Source organism: Homarus americanus, unplaced genomic scaffold (assembly GCF_018991925.1).
Source record: "Homarus americanus isolate GMGI-L3 unplaced genomic scaffold, GMGI_Hamer_2.0 scaffold32583, whole genome shotgun sequence".
NCBI lineage: Eukaryota > Metazoa > Arthropoda > Malacostraca > Decapoda > Nephropidae > Homarus > Homarus americanus.
This window is the reverse complement of record NW_024713129.1, coordinates 14,893,083-14,913,572: the sequence shown is the minus strand read 5'-3', so window position 1 is coordinate 14,913,572 and position 20,490 is coordinate 14,893,083. Positions and strand designations below refer to the sequence as shown.

The following is a 20,490-nucleotide window of genomic DNA, read 5'->3' as shown; positions in this document are numbered from 1 at the left end:
CACCCGGGCATAGATCACTGACCCACATTGGGGCCTGGGGGTCTAAAATATAATAAAAATTATAATAATAATAATTCATAGGTCTAGGTCGTGTTTCTCACTTTTGATCTTTTTTTCATTCTTGTATTTCTTTACTGTATTATTATTTTATTATTACAGTATTATTGTTGTTATTATTATTATTATTAATTTTATTATTATATTTTATTATTATTATTATTGTAATCATTTTTATTTTGGTGTATTTTTATTAAAAATTTTATTTACTATGAATAATTATTATTATTATAATTATTATTTTTACTTTTACTTTTTACTATTACATTTTTGTCCCCCAGGCCCCGATGTGGGTCAGTGATCTGTGCCTGGCTGAGCTAATAATCCCTGTTAAAAAAAAAAAAAAGAGCCCCACAAAAAACTTTCGGTTTTTAGAGCTCTTCGGTTTTCGGAATTTCGGATAAAGGGTTGTCAACCTGTATCAACATATTTATTTGACTGATGAAACCATTTTTGCATTGATTCTGATAGACTTCTCTTCCTAGATGTTATTTACAATGAAAATATATTAATTAAGGGGCATTTTATACAGGGTGGGCGAGAAATTACCGACACATATTAAAACTCGGGTAAAAGTCTGTCATTATCATCATATATCATTATAAAACATACATACTACACATCAACATATAAAAAAAATACATCATACATACTGTACTACACAACATCAATGCATTCTGTACATGGAATAATCACTACAGTAGTTACACAACACACATTGTCCATACCAAGATTGCTGCGTGTCATTTATTCCTCACCCACACTGTATATATATACTGTACTTTAAATCTGACAACACTGTAATACAAAACTTTACAGTCAATGTTCCTATCCAGTTTGTATTTCTTTGTTTATGTACAAATAAAACATTTCTGAAAATTTACTTCTTGTTACATTGTTAGTCACCCAGTTGATGATTTTTATTCCTCTTGATATCTTAACACTATTGGGTATAATGTTTCTCAATTAGTTGTATAAGGTTTCTCAAGAGGATGTATGCGAACCTCACTGACAAGAAAAAACACATGAGAGAGATTGTGGTTATTAATTCCCCTATACTGTACTATCAGGAAACAAACCAAACCTATCCAGTATTAAAAACTAAACTAAACAGGTTTTTATTGGCTAGGAAGGGACCCTCACTCAGTACACCCTCTTCCTACCAAAGAGATAAATGATAAAGACAGGAGATACAACTGCAGGGAAATGTTTAGTTAGAAAAAAGTACTGTAACATTTCTGAGTGGGAGAACATGTCAGAAAAAGCTGCTTAGCCTGAAACACTTGGTAGCCCCAAAGCTATGAATGGCCAGTTCTGTTCAACAACATTATACTTATGCAAATTATATAACTACACCAAGTAAACAATATAAATTATAAAGATGTTAATGTAGACATTCAAGTTACCACTATAAATAATAGAAGGATATGATATAAAAAATTTAAATAAAAGAGAACAAGGATGTGAAAGATATTGAATACACCAGACATTGCTCAGTAGTGTAAGATAAATGCAAAAATGGGTCCCAGAGGCATAACTGCTCATTACGGACAGTGTGAATGCAACACTGTATATTAAGCCTTCTATACACAAGGATGGTATGGCCAACACTGTAATTGACAGCTTTCACCTCCACAAATGGACAAAAGACACTGTATCCACTCAGCCACAGCACCACAGTTTTGCATAAAAAAAAAATATACCTTGCATTGTCTTTTCTATTTATAAGGCATACAGTATACATAGAGATAGTACAGTAGATCCTTGCCATTCACGGTAAGCAGATGGTGGCTATGGTGGTTGGCTTGCGAGCCTTCTCCCGCAGCACAACAAGTCACCCTACGCAGCGTCTCCTCTCCCTTTGTTTGCACTCAACTATTGCCTGTGACGCAGCATCTCGTGTTGTACTCTCAAAACTTAAGTGTTTCTGTGTGAAATGGCCCCTAAAAGACTGCCTAGTGTCAGTGCTAGTGGAATGAAATGCAAAAGGCAGAAGTCAATGATGACCCAGACAAAGAAATTTCAATTACTGGATAAGTTAAACGAGAGTAAGAGTGCTACCGCGACTGGTCGGTTGGTATAGGTATACAGTCCCCGACTTACGGCAGGGTTAGGGACCCAAATCCAGTTTGTAAGTCGAATTGGTCGTAAGTTGAAAATGCAAAATTAATACATAGAAAATCTAAAATGGGTGTCTCTTTTTCTTCTCAGCACCACGAAACTGTCACTTTTAAGCTTGCCAGCCATTTTAAAGGGAATTACAAACGAAAATTTTGTTAGTACACAGCGCAATTACTAACATCGGGACTCGAAAATACATTTGAAAAAATTTTGGTACGACTGCGGCGGTCATATGTCCAGGTGGTTGTAAGTCAAGTAGGTCATAAGTCGAGGAGTACCTGTACTGTACAGTAGTGCACTAAAGTAGAATAGTTGCTATTTGTGGTTTTGTCTATTTGCGCCATTCCTTGGAATCTAACCCCCGCGAATGACAAGGACTTACTGTACTGCAAAATTATATAATCACAGGTTGAAATACCATAGGTCAGGTTCATTATAACATGGGGTTCAATGGGACAAGGTCCTGGCCAGTCAGACACCTATATGTCTCACCAAAAAAAAAGTTCCCAGAATACTACCAGCACTACAACACAATTAAACAACACTCACCACATCATTAAAAACAAGCCTGGTTGGCATCACATGTCCCCTTTGAGGGTAAGGGGACTCTTGCAGGTGGAGTGGAGATGCCACTCCGACTCCCTCACAGCCTCTGGGGAATCTCATGCTGCTTAACCTCCAGACACTGCTCAGTTGACAGTCACAAAAAGAGCAAAGCACTGCATAATCACCAAAGCAAAGAAAAGCACTTCAGTCATTAAAGCTGGCATTGCTCTTCACAGTACCCCTGTACCTGTATAGTACAGTACACTAAAACTTTGTAATTTCCTGTAACTGTAAGGGAAAAACAATAACATATAACATAAAAACCACTTCACAATCACCAAAACAGTAAAACGTGTCCTCTCACTGTAAAAAAAAAAAAAAAAAATAGATGCTAAATAACAACACCGATAATGACCAATATACATTAAGCTCTAAATCTTACACACACAACCAAGAAGAAACAACGCCTGGACTGTAGTTCACCACATGGCCACGTTCAGGTAGATTACGCCTCGGCTGACAAATGAAGTGAATGATGCTTTCCAGTTGGCGGGACGATGCATATCGTTAATGTAAGTTTGTTTACATCACAAATAGGGGAGTGGTCTTAATATATCAGCATCATTAATGCACACTATTGTAGATTAGGATATTGTAAATAGTGTTTTTGTTTCCCCGTACACCTGTACTATATACCATCTTAGTTTTTTTTTTTTACATTAAAATCTTGACTACAGATATTGCTTACTTGAGAGGCTACTCCAAATTAACTTAGACAAGACATATTATCCACTATTAATTACCCGTGACCACCCCATCCCCCCAAAAGTATGACCAAATAAAAAACATCTCACTCCCCTAATTAATTCAACTATTTAAGAGGTACACTATTCCTATTCACAATAATGCATCCCTGGAAAATGCCATAGTAAGCAAGCAGCTCAACTACCATCTTTGAAATCAGTGCAAAAAGTTGAGTGTACTACAGTATATCCAATCCTATTAAAACTTTCCCACATCTCATAAAAAAAATTCTAACTTTTCAAAGATCAGATTTACTTCAAAACTGTACTAAAATCAAAGTATGTTGGGTGCTCCAGAAAAAAGACCCTACCTGTTCACCGAGACACTATGTTGGAGGGAGCAGGCAGGGACATTTTTCTGAGACACCCTACAGTATCTATAATGCATGTATACAGTATTTCACTTTGTAGTTTATTATTGTACTGTACATAAATAATCATTAATATATTATGGATAATAGTCGTGGCATTTAGCAACTTAGTGTCACTCAGTTAGGCGTGGGAGATCATAAGTGGTAAGAGGATGCATGTTGTAATACATCTGATAGTTCTCATTACCCTCTTTACCTGTACTGTATATACACTCTAGTTACACTTATTATAATGTATTAATAATGTAAACTACTGCATTCCCTAAATCACAATATATTTATCCTCCATTCTACCATCCACCAATAACTACTGTACTATACACTTTCATTACTCATCTTCCACTAATTATATCTTCAATCCAACACTACTGTACTAACAAAAAACAATCCTTAATAGTTCTGAAGGCTCGTCAGAAAAATATTCAGATTATGAATTGTATCCAAATCAATTTTCATTTTTTATTGTAAAAATTCATCAAGACCTAAAAGAGGCATAAATTTACCATAATTTGTCTTTTTGGGGGGAATCTGCATAAGTTAATCTAGCAGTACCTACTAGTAGCTGAACTTGGAGATACAGTATTATTTCATAAGCTGGGATGAACTCTTCTCTTAGCAACACTGCAATCTGTAGAGGCAGGGGGTACCAAATAAGTTCACTTCTTAGCAACAAAACATTGAACCATAACAATGATATCAAGACTGTAGGGGCAGGGTTAGTATTCATACATTAACAGTAATCAATATTAAGAGTTTAAGGTGAGTTAAATGACTCATAGGACTAAAAATTATCCAGCCTTTTTATCAAAATGAGATCCATTTAAATTTTTATATGATGAGCATATTAGTCTTGGTATTTGATCGAAATCAAAATGCAACCTACAGTACAAGTTTATCACGCTGCACCCCATAAATAATGATAATGTTTCTGCAGAAACACTACCTACATCAATCCTAGTAGGAGTATCTAAATTATCACACTAAACCCCTCAACACCAAGGGGTTTCTCAGAAAAATGCCAAAATATTCTTTCAAGAGTGCTGCTAAGGGCATCTATTGCAACACTACCGAGGATATGCTTTTGCCCCCAGCCCATTTTGTGACGGTAGCAGCCTGCTTTACAGTACTGTTTACTTTCAATTAACTATCCTAGTCTTCAATCAGATCAGAGAGGATGAACACCTTTGTTTATTGTCATTTTCGGATACATAACACATTTTTAATGCCTACAGGAGACAAATATGAGGTACGTAGCTAGCGAGCATTGCCATGAAATGAACGAGATATGGATGGGATGGTGTGACTGCGAAGGCTACCTTTCTATGTCATCATAAATAGCATATTAAGGAAAATTAATATACTAAATATCACCTTTATACAAAAAGGCTTTAATTCTTGTACTTTTACTACAATTTTCTGTCAGTCTAGCATTTTTGGTAGTATATTCTGTCTGCTAAGACTTGTACACCTAGGACACAGCCACACTGGCTATCGGTATTGTTTTTTTATATAGTGACGGAGGAGCACCCAATTTTTGCATGAATTAAAGAAACTCTGAATAACATAAATATTTTATTGATGAATCACTGCTGTTTAACAGATGTCCCACAAGGCTAATGCTGCTGGAAAAGAAAATCTGATTAATAAGTACCGAGATCGTTCGCCCTTGCCAAATTCCCCTTACGATATAAAATATACGTCTTATTTGTAACTGAGGAAATATTTCTGTGATCAATAAAATCTCATATTTTATCAAAATCTCTCCTTGAACCACCCCAATGAAGTAAAAAAAAAAAAAAAAAACCTAGAGGATTTCATATGCATGTCAGAGACTGGCAACTTTAACTTTGTACTAACTAGAGGACTATGGCGGGACTTTAATTTATCAAGTTCAGGCAATTGAGGGGAGGGAAGGTGAATTCTTAACTCACAAATCCAGTCCTCTGCTACTTGGTGAATCCTTTGACCGATTCAAATCCTTATCCACAAGTGATCCATGATCCTCCAGTGAGTTCCTCCAAGCGCAGAACCTGTCCCCGCATAATCCTTTTGTCTCCTTGGTAAGGCCAAGTGTGAGATCCTTATGAGAGCATTTCATCCATTGTCATCCAAGTAATCCATTAGTGTGTTCCTCCCCTTGCTAGCTTGCTGCAGCATTGTATCCTCCTGATCCTCTGATCCTGATTGAGCCTCTCGTCCATGCCACTGTGAATGCTCCTCCTCCACTTCTCAAATCCTAGCTTTCCAAAATCTACGATAATTTGGCAGGAAGGATGGCCATATTGCAGCAGCCTACTAGCTACGGGACTGTGTAGAGAGAAAAACAAACAATTAGTCTCGAGTAATGCGATGTCTATAACCTACAGGTAAAGCTTCATTCAATACAAAATCCAGTTGAAGACAATTTTTTATTGAACATTTTTATTAAAATGTACGAGGTGTATTTACACAATGAATACTAAGAAAAATATCAGATATAAGGTTTGTTCAGATGAGGAGTCAGAATGGAATGTGAAAACATAAGATAACAGTTAGCACAGTACTTAAACAATTAAACTGAAATGGCATAGCAGCCACTAAATAAACTTAATATATAATGGCATAGTTGCCACTAAACAATGTTATCTTCTGAACATTTATCGTTTGTAAACATAATACAGCATTGCATTAAATCTAAAATTTAACTTGCCCTTTGTATACGAAGACATTGAAACTTTCCTTAATACTGAACAATGACCACAGAATAGACTGCATACACCTATGTAAATTGAAAATCTTTGTTAGTCACCATTAATAAAAAAATCGTAAAAAAAGTACAAAAAAAATTCACAAGGCTGCATTTTCACAAAACAAATGTGCCACTATTTTTTTTAGCTGGCTGTCCAAACTTTCTTTAAATGTGGCACTTCACTAACTAACTTGATCCTTCAGAACTGTAAGTTATGAGTAATGGTGCCACACACTATCACACATTTGACGACCTTTCAATGAAATATCTGAAATTATAAGGACAGCCAGTTGACCAAAGGGCAAGTGGGACGTTTGACTGGCAACAGTGCAGACCTGACGTCCTCCAGTCCAGTGCCAAGGGCTGTATTGGGTCCGGAGACAATGTCAGGTCAGCTCAGGACATCCGAGGTCAGTATGGAGACCAGTGCTCCATTTTAAGATGAGCCCGAATAGGTTGCTGCAGCCTTAATTCTTGGCACCCATCACATAATTGGGTAACTTCACCAGGTTCAGTCATGGGATTATGACATTCTTCACCGAAGTCAGTTCTACCCAAGACTTTAACCAGGTAATCCACTCCCAAATGAGTGCATTTTAATAGCGCTCTCGGGACCTTGACCGAGACCGCGAGGGTGACCGTGAGTACGATCGCCGCACTGGAGAATAAGTGGGAGAGCCTCGGTAACCCCTGGGTGAGCGTGACCGGGACCTCGACCGCCCACGTCCGCCGCCACCACCACCCGAGGCTGGACTAGATCCTCCATAATCTTCTTTCACACGAATGTAAGAATTTTCACCCTGCAATAAAACAAAATTGACAAATAAGTCTCGTTTTCTCAAGTCAGTTCTAAACGACGATCTAGAGATTATTCAAAGCTTTTATATTCATGAAATCTTAAGGTAAACTTCAGACAATCAGAACTCAAAGAATCAGATTCATTACAAAGCATGGCACTGAATGGGATTAATTTATGCCCAATGACTAATAACATCCAACATCAGTAGCCACACAATTTCAGTCACATAAATAAAATTGCATTCATAGATACAGTATGTGGCATTCAGCTCATGGTCATAGAAAATATATAATGAGAAGCATAAAATTGAAAGGGAAATAATTTTGGGAAAACTTTATGCCAGTACCAACCGACCTTGACCTTTATTGCCACAAACAATAGGTACGTTATGAACACCCTAAATGCACTTGATTTTCTTGTGTATACATATATATCACACGCATATGATTCATTAAGGTAATTAGGAGCATCTCGGTTCATTATTAAAACTTATGTCACCTGGAGTTATCATCAGAACCAGGTGTTATAAGTCCCACTGATTCACTGGGGGGGGGGGGGTTCCAGGAGCAGCTGTGACTCACTTTGAAACATTTTAAGCACCTACTAGATACTTGTCATCATTAAGTACACTGATGTCTCACTCTGCATCACCATGAGCAACTTTGAAATGATCTGTTATCTCCCGTGGGTCAACCTATGAGCTACTGGGGTCATTAAGAACTAAACTTATTCACTTGGGGGCCATTATGGTCACCCAATAGTCACCTGGGCTCACCCAGTCATTAAATGCACCTGGGGTCATGAACACTCAACCCAGGTACACCATGGAGTGCTTCTAAGGCCTGGAAACTAACCCAATGTAAGATACCATTAAAGGCTAAACACAAAATGATCCAGCAATGCGGGTGAATAATGAGAGCTCACTGCTTGACATTACTGTATTGGCATCACTGTCACCGTAAAAACACACACATTTGTACACTTAGCTGCCCCTTTACATAACATGGGCCTTACAAGCCTTTTTTTCTTCAGATTTACAGAAAACCATAACTATCAGCACAACTCATTCCTGCAATGCTTGAGAACAGATGAAAGTAGAACCATCCGTATATATCTCAGTTATTGCCAGACTACAACCATGAAATAGGTAGGTAAATGAGTTTCCTTAAGCATCATCAAGATTTAACTGAAAGATGAGTTGAAGAAGGATTAACACACTCTGAATATGTGAATAACATAACAAAACAACCACAATCTAAGAAGGTGGGAAATGTTTCAGTATGCATAAACACTTTGCAACATAGAAATAACCGGGAGTTGCGTTCCAGGTCCTCACCTCATGTGAACGGAACTTAGAGTCGTCTAACTTCTTAACGGCATACTTCATGTCCTCATAGCGGAGGAATTCCACAACACCTGTGCCATCTTTGTACACATCAGCATAGCACACATCACCCGCCTCTCTCATGTGGTCTTTCAAATCTTGCCAGCTGCCAGTTGGAGGTAAACCTAAAATATAAAAATTTCTACAGTATTACCACAAGAATTTTTTGACAAAGATTCTGTTAATAGAAAGAACAAATTAGATCACAGTATACTTACAGAATCTTTTTTGGGGTAATAAACTAAAAAGTAAATCTATGATTTTTACTCACACAAATGTTTTTTCCACTACAGCATCATACAGGGTGAGTAGATAATAGCAAATGGTCTCCCTTAACTGATAGTGTTGCAGAAATATAATTCATTTTAGAACTTAAAAGGTCTACAACTTCACTATAAAAGGCACCATGATCCTCAAAACCACACTTGAACAAACTTTCAGTGTATATTCATAAAATATACAGTATTTTTTTTATTGAAGCAAAGATATGGTAAGCAGACTTGTACAATAAGACAACTGATTAATTAATAAACCAGTGTACGTATGTGCAGGTGCATAAAACACCATATTATTTATTAGATGCTAATAAATACACAATATCATTTAATAAGTTCTGCATTAAAGACATAGGTTGTGGTGAGGACAGTGTGGGCAATCAGCTGTTTGTGCTATATAAACAAAGCTGCCAGGAATTTAGTATGACTAACTCATCTAGGGTCGAGTGGTTTTTTCCACAAAAATTTATTATTTTACGAAAATGTTCATTAACCCGGAACCAAGTGAACGTAAATAATATGGGAATTATGGTAAGAGTGCATACTGTCATTATAAAGGAATCACAAGTTGATAAGGGGGGAGAGTTGTCCTTTCAGTCCGGCCGGCACTCCTCCGTGACCTCCTCTCCCCAGCTACACACCCAGACATAGTTTTGTACCTTTTTCACCCCATTTCTTTACATACAATCCCTCCATTATATAAGAACTGAGTAAGGTGATCTAAACTACAAATTTTGGGTGTCAACACTTCTTAGAATTAAATGTGAGCACTAAGGTATACAGTAGTCAAGTGAATCATTGTTGCCAAACTGCTTACTACTGTACAGGAAAGCCTTCGATAACAACGGTTCTACTAACGACCATTCATATTTAAGACCCTGGTTAATATAGGACTGCTAATAATAATAATAATAATAGTAATAAAGAACCATAAAGAAATGCAAAAATGAAAAAAAATCAAGAGTGAGAAACAATGTACCTGTAGGTATGTTGTGTTGTCAATAGTATGAGAAACAATTGAGACCCTGCAATTGTGTGTAAATGAGGCAGAAAGTCAGATCAGCAACCTGGGACTTGGTCACAATTTTTTTGATGATATATGTTCTTTGACTTTCCCATTTTTTATTCACGGTTTCTGTGCTGGTTCATATTTATTGACTAAAGTGGTTAATGTTTTAAAGCAAATTCTATTGAAATATGAATGGCAAATGAACAAAAATGAATAGAGGGACTTGAATGAGGTAGGTTAGGGAAAAGGTACTTTGAAAATGTGTTTTACTTCCATAGACTTTATGTACCATTAACCGACCTTTTCGATTATCCGTCGGCCCCTTCCCCTCGTATGTGGTTGGTTAATCGAGGTTTTACTGTAATATCTAAATCCCGATATGTATTATGCAAATAAAATAAAAACACGCCTTGCGCACGGAGGCTGCCGGGCTTGTGAGTGGTGATGCCAGCATCACTAGCATAAACAGTAGCAGCTGGCAGACCTTTGTTTTCACTCATCTGAACAGGAAAGGGAGAAAAACATTCTCAGGTTTCTTACGGCATTTTTGTGTTCCTATTCAACATGAGCAAGAGAGCAGGTAATGGTAGTGCTGGTTTAAAAGCTAAAAGAAAGTACCCTGTATATAAGCTTAGCCGAGAAACTAGGTGTTAAAACGATATGAAGAGGGTGAGAGGTCTGTGGATATTATATGGAGCAAGCAATGAACATATTTTCTGAAGTGGATCCATTGATAGAACAAAGCATTAAAATTAACGGACATGAAAAATGCATATGAATTCTACATAAAGATGTATAATGAGGAAAGAAAGCAACTGTGCAAGGTTCTTTTGACAGCTTTATTATTCGAAGGCCTAAACCATCAAATTCAGCATCATAAGCAGCTTCATCAGCAACTTCAGGTTCAGTAACAATTTCAGCAACAACTATGACATCTTTATGGAAAGCTACAGCTTCTACCAGAGTTGAACCTGATGACTTCATCATGAGTAAACCCTCGACCTCTCTCCCTCACGAGTACACTCATCCGCCTCTACCGCTTTGGACTTCCCCGTGTGTTGATGTTGTCGCCCACACCTTCCCTGGTCGTAAATCCACCCAACTGAGGTATATGCTCAAACTTAACTGCCTTGAGCAGATTAATGATGTCGCCTCTTCTCTAAAGACCTCCCACCCTCCTATCCTCGTCTACTGTGATGGGTCTGTTACCACGCTGGGCAGCGCTGGAGCAGCTGTGTGGATTCCTGAGCGCCAGGCCTGCAGGAAAATCAGGGTCCACGACTGGGCCTCCTCCACTGATATTGAAAGCATAGCCATCCTCGCGGGCATTCATGAGGGGGCGGCCTATGCTCGCACTGAACGCCGGAACCTCCTTATAATCAGTGACAGCACTTCTGCACTAGCAAGGCTCAAATTACCCTCCCCTGCCGCCCAACACACCCTAGCCGCCGTTTCCGGGGTAGAACAAACTGATGACATCCGTGTCAAGTTTATTTGGATCCCGTCACAGTTAGGAATAACTGCCTGTGACACTGTTGATCGGCTTGCCAAAGAAGCCACGCAAGAAGAAGATATTGAAGCCACTCTCGCCCTCTCCCTGAATCATCTCAAATCTCGCATACACGCCACACAACGAGAGGCATTCAACGAAAATTGGACACACCTGAAACAACGGGGTAGCATAACACTATGCCACTATGACGCTGTAACCAGTGACGACAACCACCACTACAAACAGTATCAATCCCTGACTCGATCTCAACAGATTATATACATGAGACTGGGCCTAGGGTACAGGTACCTATGGCAGTATATTGGCAACCCTGAGCCTGGCCGCACTGTTTGTAAACTTTGTGGCCAACCCGACTCTAACACCCTCTCTCACTACATCCTCACTTGTTCTATGACCTCCTCCTCCTACAGGTCCCCAGCTGTTACCAACACCTCTTCCCTCCCTGACCAGATATCCCTCCTCCTAGTCACAGGCCTGGCACTTGACATTATTAGGGACCTGCCACACTTTGCTATAAACAGATGAAATGTACCGGGAACTTTCCCCCCACACACTCATCATTCTCTCACTTTATGTAACTTGACAAAACCTATGACCCTTCGGGCTTTTACGCCCTTAATGTACGAGTCATAAAGGCAAGTATGAACTTTGCATTCTTCCCAGAAGGGCACTGTAAACGCTTCTGCGCTTCACCTTGCACAGGATGTAAGGGGGTGCCCAATAAACTAGCCCCCTCGGGGGAAAATCCGAATCATGAGTAAAAACTCACACATCATTGGTTGTCCTTATGTTTTAGAATTTACCACCATTGGTGAGTAGAATTTTTATTTTACATTAGCAAGGATTATTTAAAACATATATGAACAGTAATAAGTGTTGCTTTCATATTCTTATGTAGAGAAATAATGATATGTTTTCACATGTACGCAATTACATGTGTTGGCGTCCCCAATCCATCTTGCTTTTTTTCTTTGCCATTAGTGGTTAGCTACTTTTATTGTTCCATTTATTAACATTAAATAATATTACTTAAAATATACAGTGGTCCCTCGGTTAACGAACGGTTCGATTAACGAATTACCTCCCATAAGAATCCTCGATTCGGTTAACGAACAAAACTTTGATTAACGAAATCCTTATGAACATCACGTTTTGTTGTGAGCATAAGCTGATCAGCTGATGGGCTAGTCTGCCAATTCAGTAATCTGTTCTATGGTTACATTCGTTTCCAGTGGAGTAAATACCAAGAAAGTTGTGCTCTTTAATATTTTTGCATTTTATATATTAAAATTATTTGTCATTTTAACATTTATTTAACATATTGATAATATATGGAGTACAGGGTGCTAGTTTTTTGTGCGGCCATCAGACGCTCGACTCAGCCACCAGGCGTCAGTTGGGCTTTGTTGACAGTGGAGTGGACATCTATTTTGTTGGTGTCTTGAATATTTTTGCATTTTTACATTGAAATTATTGGTCATTCTGAAATTTAGTTAACATATTGAAAACATATAGCGCAGTGCAGTGTAATATAAATAAAATAATCTTGAATTGCACCAAGTGAACGTAAAATTTTATTGGTGAAATGACAGCATCAAGCATTGGTCCCCCAAAAGGTGATTTCTCCTCCACATCCACTTCCTTCTCTTCTCCCTTCTCCACCCCCACTTCTAATTCCCATCATCATCATCAACCAGGAACCTTCTACATACACACCTCAAAGTAAATGTACTTTACTGCATTTTTTTTTACTTTGTACGTATGTACTTTTCTGTGAGCTGGAACCAATTACCCAATATCCCATTGAAACAATGGATTCGGTTAACGAACGACCCTCTGGAACGAATTGTGTTCGTTAACCGAGGGACCACTGTACAGTACTGTTTTACATTAATTTTATTACAGCTACAACCAGGGTCTTATGTTCTTCAGTTTCTTATGTAGATACATTGTCCTGGGTGTAAACACTAATGAATACAATGGCGGTGCATATTATTATTGATTTATATTGTATAAGGTACATTCATAAACATTATTTAAAGAATATAGTTAGGATTTTCACCAATTTTATTGCTTTGTGGGGAAAGAGGGTAAAAAGCCACGCAAAAGATATGAAAAGGTCACACTTGGGAACGCATCTCATTATTATTGCTTATTTCAATGGTAATTAATGATTCACGTTACACTGCAATATTGGGGGACACATTACCGTTGTTATTCAAGGCTTTACTGTACTCGAATATACTCTACATCGCCCACACAGAATATACCCCAACTCTCTTAAATTTTCTATTACATCACTCCACAATATACGTATAGTAATTTCTTTTTTCATAAGGCACACTAGCACATTCATACGACATTTATACAAATTATGTGGTTACTTGCATACAGTATTACAGTGGCATATAGTGTGCACCTGTGTGAGAGGCAACTGGCGTATTTTGGCGAAAATTTAATGATATACAGTAGAGTACAGTGATCCCTCGGTTAACGAATTAACTTCCATAAGAATCTTCAATTCGGTTAACAAAAATCTTACAAAATCATGTCAACATGTTTTTGCTTGCTCACCAGCTGGAATATTAGTCCGCCAATACAGTAATTGGTTCTAGGGCTTAAATTCGTCCCCATTTGAGTAAATATCAAGAAGGTTGTACTATTCAATAATTTTCCAAGTTTTATATTAAATTTTTTTGTAATTTTAACACTTATTTAACATAATTGCAGTACAGGAAACTAGTTTTTGGTGCGCCAATCAGCTACTTGACTCGCCCACCAAGGCGTCAGTTTGTATCTCTGGTCAGTGGAGGTAACATCTTGCTTGTGGCTCTCTTGAACAAAACTATTTTTATGTTTTTGTTTTTACAGTACAATTATTGGTCATTCTAACATTTATTTAACATATTGACAATATATAGTGCGGTGTTGATTTAAAGAAAATAATCTTGAATTACACCTAGTGAACGTAAAATTTTATGGGTGAAATGACGGCATCAAGCATGGGGTGATTTCTCTTCCACCCCCACTTCCTTCTCTACTCCCTTTTCCTCCACCCCCACTTCTAATTCCCATCATCATCATCATCAACCAGGAACCTTCTACATACACACCTCAAAGTAAATGTACTTTACTGCATTTTTTTTTACTTTGTATGTAATTTTCGGTGATCTGGAACCAATTACCCAAAATTCCAATGAAACAATGGTTTCGGTTAACAAAATTTTTGGTTAACGAACGACCTCTGGAACGAATTGTGTTCGTTAACCGAGGGACCACTGTACTATATTTTTTGGCACAATTTTACTTAACAAAATCATGCTCACCTTTCCAGACTGCAATAATTTTAGGGCTGGGGGATCAATTTCTGTATAAGGTGGTAGTCATTCTAAAAGCAGGCAGTCATGTCTAAAGCAAGACTCAGACTGCATACACCCCTCAACCACATGATGACAATTACATTTGGTAGCATACAGTGAACCTTGTGTAGCAGTATGGAAACAATAAGTCTTGGGTTTACACTACTAGATATACTAAAATGGTGAGCATAATATTCCTACTTAAATTTTACTTATGCTCTAAACTTGTCTCTAGTTGGACACAAAAAAATCACACTTTAGTCTAAGCTTTTTCCCACAACAACTAGATGAAGCTACAGTACTGCACTTTTCCAGACTAACCTGTAACCAGTACTCTGTACTGAGATCTCCTTGCTGGGGGTCCTCTGCCTCTGCCCCTTCCAGAAGCTCCCCTGGCAGCTCCAGGTAGGCTGTTCCGAGGAAATTCCACTCGTAGACGATAGCCATCATAGTCATATCCATCCCGAGAGTGCACAGCATCTTCAGCATCCCTGTTCAATTGAAGGATAAAATTTAAGACTACAAAATTGAGAGATAAAATAGTCAACATGAACAAAATATCCAGGCGAGATTTTTTTTAAATGCATATTACAAAAACATTACCATCGTCCACTTTTTGGGCTTCTCATGAGGTAAAAAAAGCATTTATAATGTCCTCAAGTTGCTGGTTCAGGCAGGAACAGGAGTAAACAATTATCTTATACTTCACCTATCTTGCACACCTACATTACTTTATAAGGAAGGAAAGTTATTCTTTACCTTGAGAGTAAGTTGAGTAACCCACATCCACCCAAGGAATTGCACCTTATTTACAGTATTTTGTTTTTCCAAAGTTTCCTTTCTCAAAAAATCCCAAGTCCAATCATTGCCACACCTGAAATGTTGTTGTTCAAGTAGAGTTGCCAGTGATCACAATCCATATGACCATAATCTATAACACTTCAGAACACAGCTAATGTTAATAATATGAGCTTTGATCCTTTTACACTAACTAAAAGCGGAAACATATGGATATGTATTCTTTCCTCCACTAACTGCCCAAAGTCATATTCAACGTGATCAACTAAACAGACTAAGTTTCACCTCATTGTCTGTGCTTTCTGCTCTTATTTTGCTGAAAATTTAAAATTATTTCAAATTTCAACAAGCCATTAACCTTCCTTGATCAATATTATTCACATGACTGATCTTACACACACAGAGCTACATGTGGTCTTCATGGGTATCGACTAACCAAGGTCAGGTGGGGGTTAGGGTCATCTCGTACCCAACTCACGAGATAAGTCGTACCCAAGATTACTTGCACCCAATTCAAGAGATAATCCATACCTATTAGTATACTATATACAGTCATGCGTCACTTTATGTCCATCCGAACAACGTCCGATCGCATATACGTCCGTGGCCCATAAAAATAAGAAAATAATGGGGATAAAAAAAAACCCTGTTCAGACAACGGGACGTAGCGGACGTAAGTGGCCTTAGAGCGGGCGCGCTCATGCATGCATCACGTGTTCTTAAACAAAATAGATTGTGCTGCCAGGCATATGATGATACAGTACAGTAACTATATATCCATAATATGTTTTGATAGATAAAAGAAATGCCTATGTTACTGGTTTATGTTCTTAACCTCTGTGATTCATTAGTTGTGTACTTTATCAAGTAAATTTAGTCAATATTGTACAGTACAAGTACACTGCAATATTCAACATACATGTAAGTATAACATGTAGATCCACAACGAAAATGTGGATAAGATAAATCTTGATAAAATCACACGTTGTTTCCCTTTCCCTGTGTGATTTTATCAAGATGTAAGTATAAATACAATGTCCACAATGTGAAGTTCGGACAACGTCCAATTCGGTTAACGTCATGTTTCCAAGAACGTATCTAGGACGTTAAGCGACGCATGACTTATATACCATGCAATTATACCATGCAATTTAGCTTTGTGTGTGTGTGTGTGTGTGTATATATATATATATATATATATATATATATATATATATATATATATATATATATATATATATATATATATATATATATATATATATATATATATATATATATGTATATATATATATATATATATATATATATATATATATATATATATATATATATATATATATATATATATATATATATGTATATATATATATATATATATATATATATATATATATATATATATATATATATATATATATATATATATATATATATATATATATATATATATATATATATATATATATATATATATATATATATATATATATATATATATATATATATATATATATATATATATATATAATATATATATATATATATATATATATATATATATATATATATATATATATATATATATATATATATATATATATATATATATATATATATATATATGTGTGTGTGTGTACGAACTGTCTCGTAATTGGGTAAGAGTTATCTTGTAATTGGGTACGACTTGACATGTTCTGATGGGTTACAAGTAGTCCAGCACGAGTCTGGTAGCACCACTTAAAATATTGGAAAAGGAAATCAGGGAGTAGAATGTCTTTTCTCAGCCAATGAAATAGAGAGGTGACCAGGTCGGTTATGACATCTCAGACTCATAATACGATAACCTGGTTGTACAATGGTGTGTTGGTTAAAATGCAGCAAGTGGCCTCTGCAACTTCTGTGCCTTAATTAAGAAAATACATCACTGTAACAAGCTTGGTGTTCATAACTCACACATGGAACATTATCAACTTAACTTAATTATTTTAAAGAATACACAGTGGGGGAAGCAGCTACACAAGGCCCCCCCCCAATTTTTAAGGCACAGGATGCAGGTACAACAGCCGTATGTAAAACGTCTATGTCTATTGGTATGGCAGCCTAATGTGCATGCATGGAGGGCAGACACTACAATGATCGTTACTAAGATGGCCTTCTTTTTACTAACATAACCACTGTGGATTATGCATAATCTTAATGTGTATTGTTACACATTATTATACCATGTGAGTATTTTACTAAAATTTTAACATACTGTAACCTATGTGCATGAGAGAAGTGGGACATCTGTGTATCAGAAGACCATTAATGAAGTTAGTGCTAAATCAACATTTATATAATAGTGTAATGACTAGTGTAGTGCCCACAGCCACACTGACCAGAAACCTATTAAAATCATACACAATCCCCACGGATCCCGGTCAAATAGCCAGGCAAATTTCCACTTCGATTATACAAGCAGATATGAGACGATTTGTCATTAGTAAAGAAACCTGTGGTTGTATTTTATTAACAAACAAGTAAATTCAGGGGTTAATGTTTGAAATAGCAACTCAGAGTATGGAAACGCCCTTTTCTCTAAATTATTTATTTTTTACACTTCACATCCCAATCGACAACTTAATTAACATCAACACTAAGATCTAACTTCATTGTCACCAATAATGAAGTTTATTATGATCGCTGACTGGACAACAACTCGACTGGCACCAATAGAAAACTTTCACTTATGTCTAGAAACTTAAGTGACAGCAATGCCTTAACTTTAAACCACCCATACTAATATGACTCACAAACAAAAATTTCCGACAATGCCGCCACAAATATTACCACTAAATAAATGTTAAATCAGTTTTGTTACTATCAACCGCTTATACTTAACGCTACCATTAACAATTACGCCATCATTTAGCACTGTAATACACATCTAAAAGGGAACACACACAAGAGATATTATAAGAGGAGATAAACAATTATAGTTCCAGCCATCCCCCCACGCGCCACACAGACCCTCACAGTGTACACGGACAATGGATTACACTAAACACACTCAATAACCTCATCGCATGTATTTAAAACACCTCTAGATATTTTTTTTAATGTTATAAATAGTGAAAGAGACAGTTGAAGGAGGCCTGACAGGAGATAGTGAAGGGTAGCATCTTTAAGACGCCACTCACCTTGGGTCCTCAAACTCGACGAAGGCAAACGGAGGCCCACGGCGGTTCTTCAAATCTATGAAGACGATTTTGCCGAATTTATAAAACAAATCCTCGATATCCTTTGTCCTTATGTCCGGAGGAAGGTTCCCCACATAAATGCGACACTCGTTGTTGCCTCTTCCGTAAGACATGGCAGGTTGTGGCCGGCTCCTCAGTAAGGTGTGTACACGGGTGGCTCAGAATGGCGTCCTTCACCTCACGCGATGTTTGGGCTCCTCTCCCTCCACCGCCGCTCACCAAACTAGTCCCTCCATATACCACTAACTCAAGCTAATATACCTAAAATATGGCTTAAAATTACATCCATATTATTATATATATTGTATTCTTGATTTTTATAACGTTATATGTATATTTGTGTATTCGATGGGTAAAAGTTTTTGCGTATGGATTTAAGTACAATTCCTGGCGCCAAGTTTAAGAGGATGTTTTAGTCTGGGAGACATAAATAATACAGTGTAATACTTTGACTACTGTATTTTTCACGCTATGCGCTCTAATAGTATCATACAGTAGTTTTTCACGTATACATTCTGGAATAGAATAGAGATATTAGTATGTGTCATTATTGTTATTACCCTGTGACCCAAGAGTTCCCGTAAACCTTGATGATTTTTTTCATTAAAATTATTTATCTTACTCTTACTAACTGTGCTTCTCCAGTCTCAAATTCTGACAGTTTAGCCTACACTGGCATTGTAGTAGTAGTGGTGGTGCGAATGCTATGAATAAGCTACACTAACAGGAAAACAAATGAACAAGTACCAAGTTTAGCAAAAACCTCAAGAGAATCTTGAAATGTACAGAAAAGGGGAAAATGACATACTTTGGTCATACAATTAGGGAGGAGGGAATGTTAACAGAAGTATTAATGGGCAAAGTTGGGATAGGAGGGCCAGGGGAAAGCACAGTCTAGGATGGATGAATGAAAGTATAAACTGGGTCCTAGAGAGATATACAAACCTTGGAGAATTGGTAAAAACGGTCCGAGAACGTTTAGAGTGGAGGACTGTGGTCGCCAACCCTCAGATATAAGGACGGTACGCTGATTGATGACCTTTTAAAAATTTACATTATTCTTCATTACAACAGGCAATGACAAATATAAAAGTTCTTCTATACCTCAATGACTTGATGCAGTTCTGATCCTAGCAAGTCATTTCCTGGTGATTCTATGCCATTGTAACGAAATAAATAGAAACACTAAACTACATGGTACCCCGAATATTAATTTCTATTTGCAGTAAACTAATTGGAAAGTGAGATTATGCTATGCAGTGTGTAAAGCGGTGTTATGATCATTTACAAGAAGAAAAAAATACACGAAAGAAGTCAGAGGCCGCTATGAAGAGAGAGTGTGCTGTGGGTGATGACGTGATGCCAACACTCAGGACGAGAAAGGAAGTGGGAGGGTGGAGCTGAGCTTGGCTGCCATAACTGATATATTCAAATCAGTTTACTTTCTGTACATAATCTTCCTTAATTCATAACTGGCATTGATGA

General features: G+C 37.2%; 1 protein-coding gene across 5 annotated transcripts; it reads right to left on the bottom strand.

Annotated features, from left to right (window-relative positions):
- Window positions 1–5,457: 5,457 nt before the first annotated feature.
- On the bottom strand, window positions 5,458–19,236 carry LOC121868461 (serine/arginine-rich splicing factor 1B-like). Of its 5 annotated transcripts, none has more exons than XM_042369141.1 (6): window positions 18,946–19,236; window positions 15,287–15,456; window positions 8,762–8,934; window positions 6,962–7,429; window positions 5,830–6,205; window positions 5,458–5,520 (listed from the first exon to the last, which is right to left on the bottom strand). In XM_042369141.1, exons 1-4 carry the CDS (start codon window positions 19,116–19,118, stop codon window positions 7,223–7,225), a joined length of 723 nt encoding a protein of 240 aa, XP_042225075.1. In that variant the 5' UTR covers window positions 19,119–19,236; the 3' UTR covers window positions 5,458–5,520; window positions 5,830–6,205; window positions 6,962–7,222. The 5 variants fall into 5 exon arrangements, with proteins under 5 accessions (XP_042225075.1, XP_042225066.1, XP_042225050.1 ...); XM_042369132.1 differs by having other exon boundaries at window positions 5,458–5,517; XM_042369116.1 differs by having other exon boundaries at window positions 5,458–6,205.
- Between the last annotated feature and the right edge of the window lie 1,254 nt (window positions 19,237–20,490).

Bases quoted from the DNA above. Each gene is read 5' to 3' on its own strand.
- LOC121868461 (XM_042369116.1), bottom strand. From the start codon at position 19,118: ATGTCTTACGGAAGAGGCAACAACGAGTGTCGCATTTATGTGGGGAAC. The intron at 8,935-15,286 runs GTTAGTCTGGAA...TTTATATTTTAG, and splicing joins GTACAGAGTACTGGTTACAG to GTTTACCTCCAACTGGCAGC. The intron at 7,430-8,761 runs GTGAGGACCTGG...TTTGTTTTATTG, and splicing joins CTAAGTTCCGTTCACATGAG to CAGGGTGAAAATTCTTACAT.